Source organism: Stigmatopora argus, chromosome 1 (genome assembly GCF_051989625.1).
Source record: "Stigmatopora argus isolate UIUO_Sarg chromosome 1, RoL_Sarg_1.0, whole genome shotgun sequence".
In the NCBI taxonomy this organism is placed as follows: domain Eukaryota; kingdom Metazoa; phylum Chordata; class Actinopteri; order Syngnathiformes; family Syngnathidae; genus Stigmatopora; species Stigmatopora argus.
The window spans coordinates 10,470,255-10,488,641 of record NC_135387.1 but is presented as its reverse complement, the minus strand read 5'-3'; the positions used below and the strand labels follow the sequence as shown (position 1 = coordinate 10,488,641).

The window sequence follows — 18,387 nt, the reverse complement described above, 5'->3', positions numbered from 1 at the left end:
ACAGTCTGAGGCAACACTGAGCTGTCCTGATAAGGACACTTCACAGATGACATCATGTGTTTGCCTTCCATGTAGAGTAGGCGTAAAGGGACATCCTTGCATAAGATTGGCAACATCAAACATACACATATTCAAAACATATACACAGTAAATATTTAAATTGATACATTTGTATTGAATTGTACAAAGTGCCCGTTAATTAAAAGTGAAGGGTTTTGACTTGCCAAGATATATTTCCATGTTTATAGCTAAATTGGATGAGCAGTTTAAGATTACTGTATTTAACATTGATTCAATTGATTAAAATAGGATTAGTATTTAGTTGCTTAGTATATTATTTTCTTGTAAAAACTGCATTACGCTCATGACCTAGTGACATCCCAAACTTTAGCATTCTTCTTTGACAACCTCCTTGATTTGTTGTGCCTAGGCTGGATTATTGGGCGTTACACATTTCAGCGGCCTACGAATTATAAATATTGAAACAGATTTTGTCCATCTCTGGCGAGACTTCCACTATTTGCTTCTGATGTACTCCATTGTTGTTTTTCTTGTCTTGTAGTGTGAAGAAAGATATCCAAATCAGTTTGGTTGCAAGCATTCTTTTGGGAATTTAAGGTGGGGTACTTTTATTATTTAAATTGTGATTCTTGCTTGAATTGTTTGGCTCATGAGAAAGTGGGCAATTTCAAAATAATCATTTTTTAGGCCTCAAAAAGCAAGGCCTCTTAGACCGACCATCACTGTAAGAGGTTGTGGGTTCTCCCTTTTATCTGCATGGGATTTATCGGGGTAATGCAGTTTCCTCATGCATTCAATCAAATACACACTAGATAAAATCAAGACACTTTTTTCGGTGTGAATGTTCGTTTGTCGAATGGTGTCTTGCTAATAGCATGCGACCATTTCTCGACCTACTCGAGAGCTTTATCAAGAAGGAATGGATGAGGTTGATTCACCGGCCTCACTGCACACATACGGTAAGTATCGTACCAAACATTGCCCTCTTCAGTCCACATGTAGTATTTCAAGCCTAATGACCAGCAGCATCTTTGATCCTGATCCAGGATGGGAGCCCTTATCAGTGAAGAGCAGCAATTGGGTTTATTGGCAGCTGTCTTTGGGTCAGTCACACTGATATTGTTAAAGGTTCTAATGGGATCACGTGGCCAACTTGTTATCCAGCAAGATAATCAAGGCTCAACATCATTTTTTTAAGATCTCACGAAAAAGCCTGAGGCAGTGATTTGAAATACGTGTTTAATCATTTAGAGCACACCAAAATATACAGTAGGTACATAAATCATTGTAAAGAAGCTTGGCAGGACTGACAATGAAATAGCTGGAACAGGACAAATACTTTCAGGAATTCAAAGATGACTACTGTACATATGTGAATGTTCTGTAAGCCTGCTGTCTCATTAAGTGCTCATATTGTTGCTACATTGAAAACTAATATTGATTATCACATAGAAAGTAATAATACCACATGTTTTGTGAAAGCATTTCAAACCAATGAAGATATACTAATAGAAGGAAAAAATGCTCAACTAACAACATCACTTTCAGCTATTTATGCACAAACTAATACAAAGCTTGAATCCATAATGGAAGACTACAATCGGGAAAACTGGTCAGCTACAACATCAATTTTGCTGCACCTACTTCTGGATTTGGCATTGTTTGCGAAAATCAATCCCAGATTGATGGCCTTTCTTATGGATATTTACACATGGTTTGAAAGGGGAAAAAAGTTTGAAACAAATTCTCAAGGCACAAAATGTAGTTTAACAAGGAACAGATACATTAAGGAAAAATGGGAAATATTTTAAAATTGAATTTGAAAAGGTGAATAATGCTTACGCTCAGTCAACTACAAAGATAAGACAATTGCGCTACAGAGAACCATATTTCTCTGAAAAACAATAAACTACAGTATATTTATTTCCATGCAATTCAAAAATGGCAGCAGACTTTTACAAATGTCATTACCCTACCTGAAAGCCACAAAGTTTGAGTTTTAGTAACATTTAAAGGGACAGACAACACCTAGTTTACATTAAATGACCTTCAAGTTGAACATAGTTGCTCAGTGTTTAAAGATGCAAATAGAGAATTTCTTAAATCTCTGATAATGAAGAAAATGTTTAAACGCAAAAAATGCACAACTGTTAAGAGGGCAGCCAAAATGTGACCTCAATTTTACCAACGCACATATGCACCGATAGACTGAAGAACAGGTGCATGTGATCATGAGTATTAATGACGTCACGATAAAGGCCGGGAATCTGGGATACTCATATATGATTGGCTAAAATAGTACCAGCCTCACAGTTCTGAGATCGTGGGTTCGATTGGCTGGCCACCAATCAAGGGTGTGACCAACTGGTGCCCGAAGAAGTCAGCTGGGATGGGCTCCAGTACCCCCCATGAACCTTTGTGAAGATCAGCAGTACAGAAAATAAATGAATAAAATAGTTCAATTCAATTCAAGTACCAGCCATGAGAAAATGGCTTCCCCCATGTCAGGCAGCCACTTCCTGGAAATCCTGGGTTTTCATTTAAATCATTCTCCAATCTTAAATATTCAGAAAATGATACTTAAAAAATCATATAATCATATTTTCATGTTGTCGTTCCCTTTAAAGAGTTTCTTTTTGAGGCAGAAAAAGGGCAGTATGCCGGAAATGTGTTGCCGGAAGTTGGTGCTGAGGATAAGTGCACTACATACGTATGTTGTCCTGTGTTGTGTCCGTCGCGCAGACTGACCAGCATTATCTCCATCTTAAATGACTTCATAGTTGCAGGCAGAAAGAAGGCACGCTCAGTGCAGGGATTGTGCAACATTAAATGAGAATCTCGCTGGTGATCTTAAGAATGTGTTAGCAGGTACTTGATGCATCGACAGAATACTTCTGAAATCTTTGGCAAAGTTGTATAATCACGCAGTTCTACAACAACATTGCCTGGGAGAGGAAAAGCAAGACCGGGATCTCACTGAACGTTCGCTTCATTTATCGTCGCTTCGTCAGAGGTCGCCCTTCTCGAACATGCTTTATGTTTCTTTTCTCTGCTTTCACCTTTGCTTTCTTCAAGCGGCGTGGTGGGGGTGTCCCTCTTAGCTCAGTTTCTTCTTGAGTGCTGGATGTGTCCATCCCGTCTTGCTCCTCGGGAATGTTGGGAATAGCCCCACTGCTTCCATCTAGTATGCTCCTGAGGGAGTGGTCCTCTGGAGTGCCGGTAACAGTGGTGCCGCTCTCGCTGCTGCTCAGATCCTGCTCGTCACCGTATCTCCCGCTCCGGCCTGAAGCCCTGATTGACATCCTCTCTCGGTGCAGCTCGCGGATATTCTGCTGGGGCTCGTTCATGTCCACTCCAGAGTCCAGGCTGGTGTCGTTGCTGCTGGGAGGACGGTGGCGGGTTTGGAGCTCGATGATTGAGTGGCGCACCTGAGGGGCAGGTTTGCCCTCCAAAGAGACAAACCAGGCCCTGGGGTGGGATGATGAAGACTTGCCCCTAGTCAGCTCCAACAGAGTGCGCTCTGAGATGCCTTGCAGCTCACTAGAAATGCCGTGACAGCCGCCGAAGGCTTCAATCCCAGCTGCCTCGTTGAGGGTACCGGGTACTGAGACAGAGGACTCTAGTAGGTTACTGTAGCGACCCCATACAGTAGGAGGTCCTTGGCTTTGGGGAGGTGTCTCAAGAGGCTGCGGTTCATCTGGATTGCTTTGCTGCTGGTTGTTTTGGACTTTGCCAAGATTCTGAGGGTAGTTGTCTTTACTTGGCACATCGGAGTGAGAGTCAAACTCATTTCCATTGCGGGGAAATGTGGCAGACTTGCAGCTAGATTTCTGTGCCTCTTGATTGCTAAAAATATCTGGTGCTTGAATGATGGCAACTGGGTGGTTGTAGATATGAACCAGTTTGTCAGGAAAGAAGCTGTCAGAGTTCAGGTTGCTGTGGTTCAAATCCATCTGCTCCATAAGTCGAGATACGTCCTCGTTGTTGATGTAATGAGAGTGGATTTGGTGAACTTTGATATGATCAGTATTGTCATATGGAGAAGCTGTCGCTTGACTGGACGGGTCTTCCACATAGATGTTGTAGTTGGCTTTGCGCCGGGGGGTGGACAAAGGCTCAGACTGGACATTACAAGAAGCCAGCATATTTTCACCTGAGTGGAAAAGCAGGCCCTCCTCCATATGCATGGAGGTGGTTTGGTCTTTTTTCACCACTGTGAGTTTGGAAAAACGGCCTCGCCTCCCCTTGGGCTCTCGGTGGGAACTTTTAGAGAAATATTTGAATTGATAATTTTCAGAAATGTCAAGGCTTGGTGTATCAAATGGATTACATGCAATTGCCTACCTGCACTGACATATCAGCAAAGACAGGAATCCAATCATTACCACCAGAGTTCCTGCCAATATTCCTACCATCAGGAGGGTGTGATGGGAAAGGAGGTCCAATGAGCTTCCTTGTTCTAACACATGAAAAATGATTATTCGTATAGTAGCAGTACAGGACTTATTAAAAAAAAAAATTCACCATTTGAAGGCAGGGGAGCAGCGATCCAGTATCCCAAATGGGAAGCGGTATAAGTCCAAACCAGCTCCTCACCAACTGTTGTCACTATTCCCAAACCTTGATTCTCCCAGGCACCTTTGAATAAATAAATTAATCCTATATTCTTGCAATACCCAACTAGTCATTTCATGCTCAGTTAGACTCGTGCCGACCTGTTTTTAGGTTGAAGGCCCAGGCTGGCATGGTGTCAGACACACGGAGGTGGTTGCTTCTCCCAAGAGGTATGCTGAACTGAATGGGCCCTCGAATCTGGAGCTCCTTGCCACCCGAGTAGAGCTGGACACTGATAGCCGCCAGCGGCTTCAACCTAATGCTTCGAAAAACTGCAGCAAGCAATGATGTTATGTTTCCAAAAGATACAAAACCTAATCATAAGAAAATGTATTAAATGGTAAATATGGATACTAAGTATTGTGAGTGATCACCTGACATGTTGACAATGATGCCTGGTGTGCAGTTCACACAGTCCTTTGCTAACGGCGGCACAGTCAGGTAAGCTGTCAATGATGATACATTGCTGTTGTCGGGTAGTGTGAGCAAGTTCATGGGAATCTTTATCTTTGGTTGAGAGGCACTGTCTGTAAAGAAAAGAAAGAGAAACATCAAGGTGTATGTTTTTTTTGACAGAGTAAGACTGCCAGATTTAAAGATGCCATGTCTTAACGTACCAGGTAACTTGGCTGTGATGAGTACTGAATCTTCAAATAGCCAAATGTTTCCTTGCCTCTGAGGAAGCAGCAGCAATGTCACAGCAGAGAAGACTGCAATGACACAGCCATATGCACATATTAATTGATTCTCGCATAATTCAAAAATACTTTCAATTTTGGGTTAACATGACCTGTTGAAGTTGATCAAAAAATGAGCTTTGAAACTGATTTTACACCTCCCCCCAAAATTATATTATATTGTCCAGACTAAAAGTAACACGTTTTTCATAATTTGGCTGAGTATGTGATTTATTCTCAGGTGTGAGTTATATGTTGTTGTTTTTTATTTTGTTTTACACAGCCGCAAGAATAGATCTGTTGGTGTGCCCTTTACTTCCAGGGTTGATGGAGTTGTCTAGAGGTAATACTTAAGATGAAGACTAATGGAGTTGTAACTCATTTGGATTGAGGTCAAAAGTTTGGTAAACATGCTGTCGTATTGTGCTGTTTTGGCTTTAGTGATCTGAATAACTGATAGTTTTTACTATAATTTAAATAATTATTCATGTACATTTCAGCTTTTTATATATATATATATATATATATATATATATATATATATATATACATATATATACACATATATATATATATATATATATATATATATATATATATATATATATATATATATATAAAGCTGAAATGTCCATGATCACAGTGTATAATACATAAAATACGATTAAAAATAATACTATAAGTGTGACCAGCGTGAGGACAAGTGGTACAGAAGATGAATGAATAAATAATAATAACAAAGTATGGATTTTTCCAGCAGGTGCTACTCACTGGGTCGCTTGGTCGTGCTCCAAGGCATCAGGCTGGGAATGTAACCTTCCAGGGTGGCCACCAAAGTCATACTTAGCCCTGGGCTGTAAGGCATCCATAGAAGAGCCTCACCTTTCTGCCCTGTCCAGTCGGAACTGTTCAAGGTGTGGTTCAAGTAAATCCCCACTGTGGCCTCCGGTAAAACACGACGTGTCACCATGTCTTTCACCAGAATCTTTAGGGCAAACCGGGTCTCTACAATTCATAAAGAAGAAATGAAGCACCCTCCACACCCCAACAGTATCATGCATATGTTACGTTTTGCTGACACACACTTCCATATCTGCAGAGCAACACAGGATTACAATATGCTGCCTCAACAAAATGACTGTGATCCTGGTGTTTTATATTGTAATCCTCCAAGACAAGAAGAGAGTCAATTTTAAATAGCATTTATGACTTCATGTTGATACACTTTGGGGAAATATGAGCTAAAACAAGCAGAGCAGAATAACAACAACAACAACAACATAGTACATTAAAAGCAAATGCACGTGAGTACATCGGGTAATAATGAGCAGATCAGATGTTCTCATTACCTTCGGTTAAAAGGGGGCTCTCGAGAACCACCCCCACGGTTGTGGCGTTGTAGCCATTGTCCCCGGGCAAGGTGGGGGGAAGGCCGCCGCCCTCGTCCGCGGCTCCCACTGGCGCATCAGAAGAAATAAGAAGCAAGGCGCGCACGAAGAGCAGCAAAAGCGGCTGCAGCGGCAGGAATGGAGTCAGGCGGAGCTCGGAATTGGGCATGGCGAAACATAAATGTGTATAGACATAACGACCCGCTAAAAGCGAAGAGAACGTGGCCTAAAGAGAGGGTGCAAATGAAGTCAGGATGCGCTGGTGCTGAGGCTGGGAGTGTGTATTGTTTGAGATCGTTTCTAACAAAAAGACGTATCACTTCGGATTCTTCAAGAATTCCACTCTACCGATGAGAGTGATACTTTTCACGCTGCGTACTATTGTGAAAAATGAAAAAATATAGTGGGTTGGTAGGGAAAGGAGATAAAGGAAAAAATAAACAAATAGGAAAACCAAACGCATCAAAGTGAGATATCTTACGCTTGTATATATCTTTGAGAATGAACACTGTGACGTAATTGGACTTTGTCAAATGTATACATTTGTGTTTTTTTTCCGTTTTGAAATATAAGTACAACTGTTTTTGTAATGTTGACGAAATTGTGAATTTATTGTCTACACATTCAGTAACTACTAATGTGATCTTGATGTTGAGAATCCCATATTCATTTTACATCATTCTACAATCATTTTACAATGTGATTGATTTCTTCCGAAGATTGAATGACATGAAGCTCACAACTGTCACGACTGCTGTTTCACATTTCCCCCAAATTTCTCTCTATCTCTCTCTTCTAAAGCAAAGTGCTAAAAAAATATTGAAAAGGGGATGCCAATGAGTGAAACATGTCTTGAGACCTTTGTTAATGTCATGAAAGACACAGAATGGGTATCAAAATGATTTTATTTTGAAATGCATCGGGTAGCATGAATAGAGAGAGTGATAACTTCCAGAGGTGTCTTTATAATACTTTTTTCTAACAATATTTTCAAATCAGAGGTAAGGCATCTTCTGTTTACATCACCATTTATCTTGCACGTCACGCTCTGCCAATAATTAAAACTAAAAAGAACATAACCACCACTTTTGTGACAAATGAATGACTGTTAACTCTGGGTTATATTCAACCAGATTCTTGGATTCCCAGAGCTTCTGGTTTCAGAAGACTTTTGTCTGCATCAGTGCACCTAAGGCTTATTATGGTTGTTAAATGTGTTCTGGGTGGTTCTGAAGGCAGGTGATGAATTTGTTGACCTCTTTGCCTTCAAAGCAGATCTGGTATACCGATGCAAAGAGTGGGAACCTGAACGAGAAAAACAATCATTTCTGAAAAGTCATCATAATCTGGATCAGGGAGGCCAGGTGACTTACTTGTCAACCATGTCCTTCTTCTTCAGAATCTTGTATATCTCAGCCGAGGTTTGTGGACCTTGCAATTTCTGGCCGTTGAGCATTTCAGCTTCCAAATCTGCAATGGACTAGCGAAGAAATATTTTTAATATACTGTAGCGTGCAAGGAATGAACTGGTCAATGACAGAACAGTGGGTGGCTTATGGTGTGTAGAAAAAAAAGTCACCTTCGAAGTTTTGACAAAGGCTTCTGCAACTTTGCGGTTTCGTCCTCCGTAGCAGGTAGTAATGAGGTCGGCCACGCCGCAGCTTTCCAAGAAGGTGTTGGAGCTCACTTGACCTTTGCAGAACAACCTGGTGAAGGCAACCATCTCCATCAAACCCAGCCTGATCACCGCAGCCTTGGTGTTGTCCCCAAATCCTAGGCCGTCGCAGAATCCGGCCCCGACTGCCACTATGTTCTGAGGCAACACAATAGTTGGCTCCCTTTCTGCCACTGTGATTTCACAATATGTACACGTTTACCTTTAAGGCACCGCACAGTTCCACTGTGTCACTCTCCTGGACCACGGTGATGCGAAAATTAGGAGTCTGAAGTAGCTCTTTGAAGACAAGTCCACTTGCCTGATTTGTGGCACCTGTAAGATGGAGAAATAGAACAGTAACTTTAACTAACAATAAGCGACAGGAAGAAGTGATCAACTTAGACCCAAAACAGTGTTAAACCTATTGTGGTTTCGCAGAACTTCTCTTCAGCCACCTCGCTGGCAATATTGGCCCCCATCAGGACACTGACCTCAATTTCCAGTTTCCTTCTAATGACGTCTGATATAAGCTGCAACCCGTCCGGGCCTTCGTCGATGCCCTAAATTGAGTTCATGACCAGAAGTTACCCAGCAACTTCTATTTTTTTCAATAGAACACACAAAGATGAGCTTACTTTGATGAGTGAGATGCCCAAGGCCCCGTCTGCAACGTGAGATTTTATCTTTTCGCAAAGTGAGTTGAGGAATTGATGTGGGATGACAAAAATAAGCAACTTTGCTCCTTTCACAGCCTCTTTCACATCCGGCACAGCCACCTGTACAAAACATGGACAAACGTGGACACGTGGGTGCGGTAAAGAGACAAATAATTCAGCTCTATACAACTTTAAATTGTGTCAACATAACATGGCAAATTCTATGTTAAAACATGGTGTAAACATGTTCTGTTATTTTACTGTTCTATTCCAACGTAATTAATTCATATTGACAATACAATTACCACATTATTCGGCAGCTTGTGACCAGGCAAATATTTGACATTTTCATGTTGTGTGTTGATGATCTCAGTAAGCTTCTTCCCATCGACCATTTCTTCGTAAACCCACAACTTCACCACGGGGTCAAATCGGTTCGATGACCTGACATTGTGCCCAATAATTTTGGCTATTGAAGAGCCCCTTAAAAAAAAGCAGAGATTTATTTGAACTGTCAATCATTCATGTACTCATTTTTTTCTCTTGTAAGAATTTTCCATCTTTGGTAAACAGGCTCTTCTGGGTCTAAAGAGTATGGAATTTTCCAATAAAATATATTTGCATCCTCTTACAAAAAAATAAAATAAAAAACGTTATTTCTCCAGACATTTGTCACGATACAATTTACTCTTCAAACCAGATATTGATGTGCTTTACAATGTTAAGAAAGTAAATAATTAATCAAGTCATATTAAACAGGTATCAGTCCTAACGAGGTCAAAGTACAGTAACAGTTGCCATTACAGTATGTATGTTACGGAAGATGATTTTTTAAAAAGTTGTATAGGGCTACTACTTGACTTTGAGAAAAACTTTTAATGAGAATTGAGAAAAACTAATTTTCAATGGATTCAGGGCCTAAAATTAATTGTGTGCACATCCAAATGAGTTCGACATCATTTTTCTTCCATGATTTGAAATACTTTTAATGAGGTTTTATTACAACTCAAAATGCAAATGTAATATGTTAAGTATGTGAAATGTTCACAAAAAAATAATCGCAAAAGACGAAGGAAGAAATAAGAAAGGAGAATGAAATGTACTGCACCAGTTTCCCGATCCCAAAATACACACTTTGGTCCCAGGCATTTTTGATCCAGATTGTACTTGTCTGATCTTGTTACGTTAGCCGTGTTCCGCATATAAAAACTTCCTTACACGCCCCATGATTCACCCACACGTTCATCACAAACGTTAAATTTATTTTTATTTTGAAATAACAAATTGTAACCGTTTTGACAGCCTTTCCGAATGTTAATTTGTGAACAGTAATACATCCGTCTTTACAATTATACTCTATATTTTCCTGCTTTTCCTGTTTAGGGTGGCGTTGGATCTGTTATCCACCCATATCTTTCGGGAAATTAATGTCATTTTAAAAATTATGTCGATAAGTACAATGTAAATTTTGTCATGTTACCATATGAAAATGTAATAAATACAATTTTATTGCAAATTGTATATGCTACTCAACAGGTACCTTATTGTTGTTTTTGTTCTGACGTCACACCAGAAATGTCTGACGAAAAACCAGGTGATAAAAACGCTTTTTAAATTTATTATTAACTTTTTAAATGTGTTTCATTCTTTGTTCCACAAACATCAGGACTCATTTATTTTATCTTCATTTTGAGCTGAAACGTTACACTTGTGTCACGTGACGGAAGCACTGTCTCAAAGTACCAAGCAAATTTAGAATATTTTCTGAGCACTTCAAAAATCTTGATTTGTTGTTAAATGGCCTGAAAATGCAATTTTGTTTAAATTTGATTTAATTTGGCGTTTCTTGGGGGTGGGAAATTCCGCCGCTGATGAGTCACGTGATCTATATCCGGTTGAGCTACCAGGAAGGCTATGCCGCTAGTTTAGCTGGGCATGTTTTTTTTAGGTTTCGTTCAATTTAGCAAATACACAAATGGGTTTATCTAAATTGAGTGGTCAAGGCCAAATGGAATTTAAACGACATTTAACATTTTAGAGGGCGATCGTCTCCTTCACTCACGTTGTCCTGTTTTGACGGGTTAGTTTAAGGCCAGCACAGTGCGGCTAAGCTAAAGGTGGTGGTATTGCCCGTGACTATGCAAGGGGAAACCACGGCAATAAGAATCACGGAAAACGAAGGAAAACTGGATGTATTCCCCCAGAACACGACTCCGAGCTCGGGAAGAGCAAGTGCCAAGAGCTGGCAGTATAGGTGAGTGATCGTTTTTAAGCTTGATGACGTTATAAAGCTCGATACAGAAGCCAATCGCTGTGTTTGAGACAGTAGAGCTGACAGAAACGTTTGTTTCGGTCCTTGTCTTTACTTTCATTTGCTTTATTTTTCACCCGACAAATCACGAGGTAGGAGAAACTTCACCTTTGTATCTATGTGCTGAGCCTCACCAACCCCAATGTTATCTTCTGTTTGTCCTCTTTTGTATGATAACGTTGGCTGCCAGTGACCACATGGAGAATATCGACGGCAACTTGATGAAGTATACCAACTTGGTGACAGGATGGCAGTATAGGTGATCTGCCACCTTTGAACTACATAAAACACATTTAACAATGTGATGCACATGACTGTCTTTTACATTCTTGTACACCTGTGTTGCCAGGTACTTCGTCTTAAACAACGAGGCAGGTTTGTTGGAGTACTTTGTCAATGAGCAGTCCCGACCCCAGAAGCCCCGCGGCATGCTTTCGCTGGCCGGGGCGGTCATATCCCCAAGTGACGAGGACTCGCATACTTTCACTGTCAATGCCATCAGTGGGGAGCAGTACAAGCTCAGGGGTGTGTTGGACAAATTGCCAGATTGCACTCATTCATTATTTTTCTTTCCCCTTATGCCTATCTGTCTGATTTGTAATTCTCAAACTGCAATATGAGTATCGCTTGGTGTTACACCAGCTCCCTTGAAAGATAAAGCTAAGAAATCACTAAAACTGCATAATGTTAGTGACTTTTTATTTGGTTTTAAAATCCCAATACAATTGTGGAGTCCAGTTCAGTGGCTTTTGACTGTTGGAACAATGCATTTGCAACTAATCACTTAAAATGGTTTTTGAACATTTGCTTGGAATCAATACAATTGTTATTCATTCTTACATGACAGACATTTCTAATCATCTTTTAAGTGCATTTTTTTTTCTCATATTCATTTTAAGAGTATTTTAGTGGATTTTGAAAAATATGATGACATCTAAAGGTACTTGGTTCATTTATAGTGAGCATTTCAATTGATATATGAATATTTAGATTACTTTCAGGCACTATTTAAATATATTTTCATCTTGAACTTAACTTTTGAACGTTTTCAAGTTTATATATGATTGTTTAGATGATACTCTGGCCCACTACATAACTGTCTTATCATTATGGTGGTAGTTGCAGAGCCAAATGTTGTTAGCAATAGAGTTGGGGGTTAAAATGTTTGAAAACTATTGTGTTACAGTTTTAAAGTGACCCTTCCAATTTATTTATTTTTCCACATAATCAGCCGCAGACGCCAAAGAGAGGCAACACTGGGTAAGCAGACTTCAGATCTGCACACAGCATCACACAGAAGCCATGGGAAAGGTAAGACTTAACTTGATACAGGTGGAAATAGATGTAAATTTAGTATTTTTCTTTTCCAACTCTCTTCGGACCTACATAGAGCAATCCTCCACCCAAGTCACGCAGCTACTCCACGGTGTCTCAAGGCAGCAGCACCTCACCCATGTCTATGCGCCGACCTAGCCAGAATCCTGGTTCCTTATTCAATTGGCAAATACACAAAGGCTCATCACTGTACTCAAGCAAGCGTTCCCTGCTGCCGGATCACCTATTGGAGGCTAGAGAAGTAAATAACTAAGCACACTGCACTTTTTGACAGAAATCTCTATTGTTATAGTTGTACATTCCCGTGATGAATAATTGGACACACAAAGGTGTCAAATACATGTTAAAAGTGTTCTATCATTTGAGGTTTTTAAAAAAAATCTAATGACTGTTTAGATGATGTGCCAGGCTCAAGGTCAGCACAAAGACCTGATCCAGGGCATCGAGGGACTTCCTACAGTTCCTGGACTTAACGCTCTGGATCAGGACCTGCTCATGCTTAAGGCTACCTCCATGGCCACAATGACCTGCCTCAACGAGTGCCTACATATCCTGAACTTGCAGCAGGTAGCCCGACAGAGAGGTTCCATGGAAGGTGAGTGGCTTGTTTTCTTTCCATTCCAAATATTAACTAATTTGCTGCCATTCACGGTGATAGATGTCCCTTGCATTTTAATTGGGAGGGCCTGGGAGTCAATGTCCACGATTCACTGCTTTCGACGGCTATAGCCTTCAAGTCAAAAAACTGGTTGGGCAGCTTTCACCGTTAGTGGGAGCGTATGAGTTAAAATGTGAAGAAAGAATGTTTCATCACCAAGGCTGAGGGACAAAACATAGTTGTGCTTGTTGGCCTCTATCCAATTTAGACAAACAGTGGAATCATTTTGCATTATTGATAGGGAACTATACCTGTTATCAGTCTTTGTGTCAACAGTAATTTGACTTAAACTATCCATGTAAGTCTGTGGTGACACAACAGGGTATATATGAGTAAATTAGGATGTCAGTCTAAAGTATGTAGCAAATATTGCACAGTATATCAGAATTGTGTTTGACTTGTGCACTTTCTCACTGTTCATAATCATCTGAAGCAGGCCAACAGGCAGGTAATGTCCCACTTTTTGTCAAGCAGATCCAATTACTCAATGCATATTTCATCAGGCAGCACCAGTCGCGACAGCCAATCAGATTAAGTTGCCCGGCAACATGCAAGGTGAATTTAAATGGGATCGGCCCACCAGCAAACTCACATAAAAAGATGCCACACCGACAGGCTTTAGCCAATCAGAGTGGGCCCATGTTTCCTGGTGGTGGGCCCGTTGTTGTGAGCGGTCTAACTGAAGGGTCGAGTTGCACTCCGTAGAGTTTGAACTAGAACAATTTGTCCAGCATAAGTCAGGTGGTTGTGGCAGTCGTCGCGATTGTTAGGTTACCAAGAGCTACAGTGTTTCAGCACAAGTGCGAGGTCCAGGAAAGGAGGGTCTCGAGAAAGAGGGGGGGTACATAAACACAATGAGTACCTCTGAACCTGCTGCTCTGCACCTCCTGACCATGGCAGGACCCACCATCGAGTGGCTGGAGCCCAAGCTGCCTGACATCCTAAAAAATGGCAGCAGTTCCTTGGGCAGCCTCACTACAGGAGAGGGCCCACTGGAGGAGGGCTGTCTTGGCCTCAGCAGCCCAGATTCATGCAGTTTCTCTGGGGTAAGACTGATGGAGATATAGACACACACTTTCCAAAATGCAGCATGGGTAATCTCATCCATTATGTTTCGTTCTTTCAGGAGCAGGACGACATTGATCCTGAAGATGAGATAATGGACTCTTTTACAGATGAAGAGGAGGACTTGTGTGCGGTGGAGGAGGAGCGCAGCGTTATCCTACACCTGCTCTCGCAGCTGAAGCTAGGCATGGACCTCACGCGGGTAGGTCGAGTTCCCTGCGCTGACCGATGACAAAAAACAAATTGTGGTGCGCTGTCTTGCAAACGACTGCAGAGTCTATCGGATTATTTCCACTACTCGTATCTTTTGTGTTGTTGTCAGCAATGTCTTGTTTTCAGCTTTGAAACCAGTGTCTCTTACATATTAACCTGAATTGAATTTAGTTTAATTATAGATAGGTATTTATTCAAGAATTTTCTTATTCAAAGTTTGGTCATAGTGCATGCAGCTTTTGGGAAATGGAAAAGAATAATAACTTGACTAAATTGTGTTTAAAAAAAAAAAAAAAATATCTGGATCTGATTTGGAAAAATATTTTTAATGTAGGGTCAAAAGTTGAAGTTGAAATAATCCCATCAAGTTGCAGTTGTTTTTAATGATTGCTAAAATGCTCCTGTCTAGCCGCTCAACAAAGCCAATGCCGGGAAGTAAACTTAAGTAGTTCTCAGCGTCGAGTCGTAATCAATGGAACGTATTGACAAACAACAATGCACATTCTCACAAATGGGAGATGCCTGGCGATGCGCCAAGCTTATAAAGCACACGGAAAGCCCTGCAAATGTTTGGATTAGCTAATATGCGTGTGTGGTATCTATATTACGTGAAAACATAAACTGTGAAGTTGACTCCTGTGGACTGTCCTCCAGGTTGTTCTTCCTACCTTCATCCTGGAGAAGCGTTCTCTATTGGAGATGTACGCAGACTTCATGTCGCACCCAGAACTCTTTGTGACTATTACAGATGGCACCACCCCAGAAGACCGCATGGTCCGCTTTGTAGAGTACTACCTCACCTCTTTTCACGAGGGCCGCAAGGGTGCCATTGCCAAGAAGCCCTACAATCCAATTATTGGGGAAACCTTCCATTGTTCCTGGAAAGTCCCCAAGACACAAGAGGCCTCATCTGTTGACCCCCCAGAAGGAAGCCCTGAACCAGCTGCCTCCCAGGATTCTTACCAAGTGCGTTTTGTGGCCGAGCAAGTATCCCATCACCCGCCTGTGTCTGGGTTCTATGCAGAATGTCAGGAAAGGCGCATGTGTGTAAACACACACGTGTGGACTAAGAGCAAATTTATGGGCATGTCTATCGGAGTTTCCATGATTGGAGAAGGTAAGCAAGACTGTTTATTTTTTTATTTTTGGCCTTGTTTAATGTTTGCTGTCCTGACGTATTTGGTCCCAGGTTGTCTGACCTTGCTTGAACATGATGAAGAATACACCTTCACGTTGCCATGCGCATACGCACGCTCCATCCTCACTGTTCCTTGGGTGGAGCTGGGCGGAAAAGTTACCATCACGTGCGCCAAAACAGGCTATGCCGCAGTCATCACTTTCCAGACCAAACCCTTCTATGGTGGCAAACTGCACAAGTAAAACTTAACTATATCACAGTTAAATCCAGGGCAAGAATATGACAATGAATTGCATTATTTCACAAATTTAGAGTAACAGCGGAAGTGAAACACAACACCACCAACGTGGTCGTGTGCCGCATTCAGGGGGAGTGGAATGGCGCTTTGGAATTTGCATATACCAATGGGGAAACCAGGGTGATCGATGTCACTAAACTACCTGTAACAAGAAAGTGGCTTCGACCCCTTGAGAAGCAAGGACCAATGGAATCGAGGTTAGTACGCAGACTCATTCTTTTGTCATAGTTGTAAATGTCAAATAAGCATGCCATGTCTCAACTCAACTTTAACAATAATGGAGTTGAGTTCAGTTTACTTCTTTAGCTAAGTCAAAGTTGCTTGTGTGTTCTAAAACAATTCACAATCTGTGTGAAGACCTTGACCTAGAAAAAAGAATGCTTCACCCTATGAGGAAGTAGCACAAGCTGTAGACCAAACCATGAATCGAAAAAAAATGGCCCGTGTTTAGTGGATTGAACTGAATGTCTTTTAGGCATTTATGGCAGCATGTTACGGAGGCCCTACGGCAGAAAGACATCGACAAAGCCACTGAGCACAAGAGGATCCTGGAGGAGCGACAACGGTCTGAGGAGAGGCACCGGGCTGAGACTGAAACCTCTTGGCGGACCAGATACTTTGACAGGGAGGTGAGGCACAATGACTCAGCGTGGAATTTCTTACTGCTGTTCACACCTTGTGTCCTGTATTAAAGTCAGATTTCTTTCCATTAGGGCGATGGCTGGGTTTATCACAAACTACTGTCCAAAAGCGCTGCTGTGAAGTCATAGTTTTCTCTCTACTGCGGTCGATAAACCTGTGGAAAGAGAGCAAGATCACCTGCAATCAACAACAGATGGAGTTTTAATTCTAACAAACCCTCCGAGCTGCTGTTCTGATTATGTATCTACACAGTATACAACGAGCAGGCACAACATTGACAATTTTCACAGTGTCATTGGTATCCAATACCAGAGCTGTGATGGCAATGGTGGTAATATTCCACTTTGGTTGAGAGTCAAATCAGCAGTAATTAACCAATATGTTCATGCATTGGGGTGTAGAACTTTACCGCTTTATCGTTATGACTGCGGGGTTTAAGATTATAGTTGCATCAAGTAGTTACCGTGCACGAGTGCAGCTCCTGCCTTGGATATAATTACATTGTTAAGTGTCTATGTATATAATCTACTGTCGATAAAAGCTATTCTTGTACAGGTATTCTATAGCCTTAAATAGTCTGGTTGAGGAGTCACATTGTAGCCAGATTATCACAGATGGAGTATGTGTTGACTCTGAAAGAATGACTTCCCTTTATTTTATTTCCTTTGTTGTGCTGCAGTGGATGAACGAATTTGGTGTAAATGCATGCTGCTCATGTTGCATCTGCATTACACACATTTATATAATATATTCGAGGTTTTTGACCAATTGTGCTTGTTTTTTAATGGAATAAATACAATTTTCTTTAAACGTCTTGCACTGATTCCAGCACAGTTGGGGACCAACCAGTATTAAATAATAGGTTTGTTTAAGCATTTCTTCAATGCGTACTACGTAATCACATAACGCTTGGTGTTAATGCAGTGGTGCATAGTTATTTTTTCCAGATAGTACTTATAATATCGGTGCAATTATGAAAGGCAAATTGCGTACTATTATAATTTACTGTCTGCATTACACTTGTATTCCGCATGGTGGCACTGTTTAGATGTATGAATAGACCTGAGGTCTTTTTTCACGCAGCCTGTTCCGACTACCTGTTCCATTAACATCCTCAGATTAATTCTCTATATTTACAAATTATGGAATAGATATTCCTTTGTTAAGGAAATATTTTAATGCATCTTAAATTGTAAGAGTTGGACTTGCTGGTGTTTATAAGGGAAATATCTTATATCTCAGCAGAAAGTACTATAGTCATACCTCTCCTTACAAAAGTCTCTAGGTACAAAAGTTTCAGGTTACGAAATTTTTATATGTGACTCGTGATACGAAAAAGATCCAAATTACGAGCCCCCCAAAAAGTAAATGCATTTCCTTATCCTTTTTTTTAAAATTTTGAATTCCCCTTAAGCGATTAAAAACTACAAATGCAGCGTCACACATATTTTCACACACTAACATAGCACACGAAAAAGTGGTCGGCTTTCGGGCGTGGTAGAACGGGCTCTTGCCGCCATCTGGCAGACAAACACGGTTATTACATCTATAACGGCCGCAGAAGGAGATAGTTCAGCGGTGCAGGGCACATTTTCATATGCTTTATTTATTTTAAGACATTAATAAATCATTTCCTTACAATTTCTCTCATTTTTGTGTCTTTCCTCACATCTTTCATAAAAAATTGGGACACTGACCAATTTTAAAGGGTTTA

At 40.9% G+C, this 18,387-nt stretch overlaps 3 protein-coding genes across 4 annotated transcripts; 1 reads left to right on the top strand and 2 right to left on the bottom strand.

Annotated features, from left to right (window-relative positions):
• Positions 1–1,252: 1,252 nt before the first annotated feature.
• fam171b (family with sequence similarity 171 member B) lies at positions 1,253–6,977 on the bottom strand. The gene is made up of 8 exons (XM_077614413.1): positions 6,662–6,977; positions 6,084–6,317; positions 5,253–5,345; positions 5,010–5,162; positions 4,737–4,907; positions 4,546–4,659; positions 4,366–4,480; positions 1,253–4,284 (listed from the first exon to the last, which is right to left on the bottom strand). The coding sequence occupies exons 1-8, from the start codon at positions 6,867–6,869 to the stop codon at positions 3,015–3,017; spliced, it is 2,358 nt and encodes a 785-aa protein (XP_077470539.1). The 5' UTR covers positions 6,870–6,977; the 3' UTR covers positions 1,253–3,014.
• A 610-nt stretch (positions 6,978–7,587) lies between these two features.
• LOC144083796 (glycerol-3-phosphate dehydrogenase 1-like protein) lies at positions 7,588–10,374 on the bottom strand. Of its 2 annotated transcripts, none has more exons than XM_077611887.1 (8): positions 10,148–10,374; positions 9,319–9,496; positions 8,993–9,133; positions 8,779–8,917; positions 8,578–8,690; positions 8,280–8,513; positions 8,074–8,180; positions 7,588–8,005 (listed from the first exon to the last, which is right to left on the bottom strand). In XM_077611887.1, the coding sequence occupies exons 1-8, from the start codon at positions 10,213–10,215 to the stop codon at positions 7,909–7,911; spliced, it is 1,077 nt and encodes a 358-aa protein (XP_077468013.1). In that variant the 5' UTR covers positions 10,216–10,374; the 3' UTR covers positions 7,588–7,908. The 2 variants fall into 2 exon arrangements, with proteins under 2 accessions (XP_077468013.1, XP_077468019.1); XM_077611893.1 differs by having other exon boundaries at positions 10,122–10,321.
• A 515-nt stretch (positions 10,375–10,889) lies between these two features.
• LOC144078805 (oxysterol-binding protein-related protein 11-like) lies at positions 10,890–17,483 on the top strand. The gene is made up of 13 exons (XM_077607179.1): positions 10,890–11,267; positions 11,515–11,583; positions 11,674–11,849; positions 12,556–12,635; positions 12,715–12,900; positions 13,056–13,254; positions 14,218–14,363; positions 14,444–14,584; positions 15,250–15,712; positions 15,785–15,971; positions 16,046–16,228; positions 16,507–16,660; positions 16,745–17,483. The coding sequence occupies exons 1-13, from the start codon at positions 11,152–11,154 to the stop codon at positions 16,799–16,801; spliced, it is 2,157 nt and encodes a 718-aa protein (XP_077463305.1). The 5' UTR covers positions 10,890–11,151; the 3' UTR covers positions 16,802–17,483.
• The last annotated feature ends 904 nt before the right edge of the window (positions 17,484–18,387 follow it).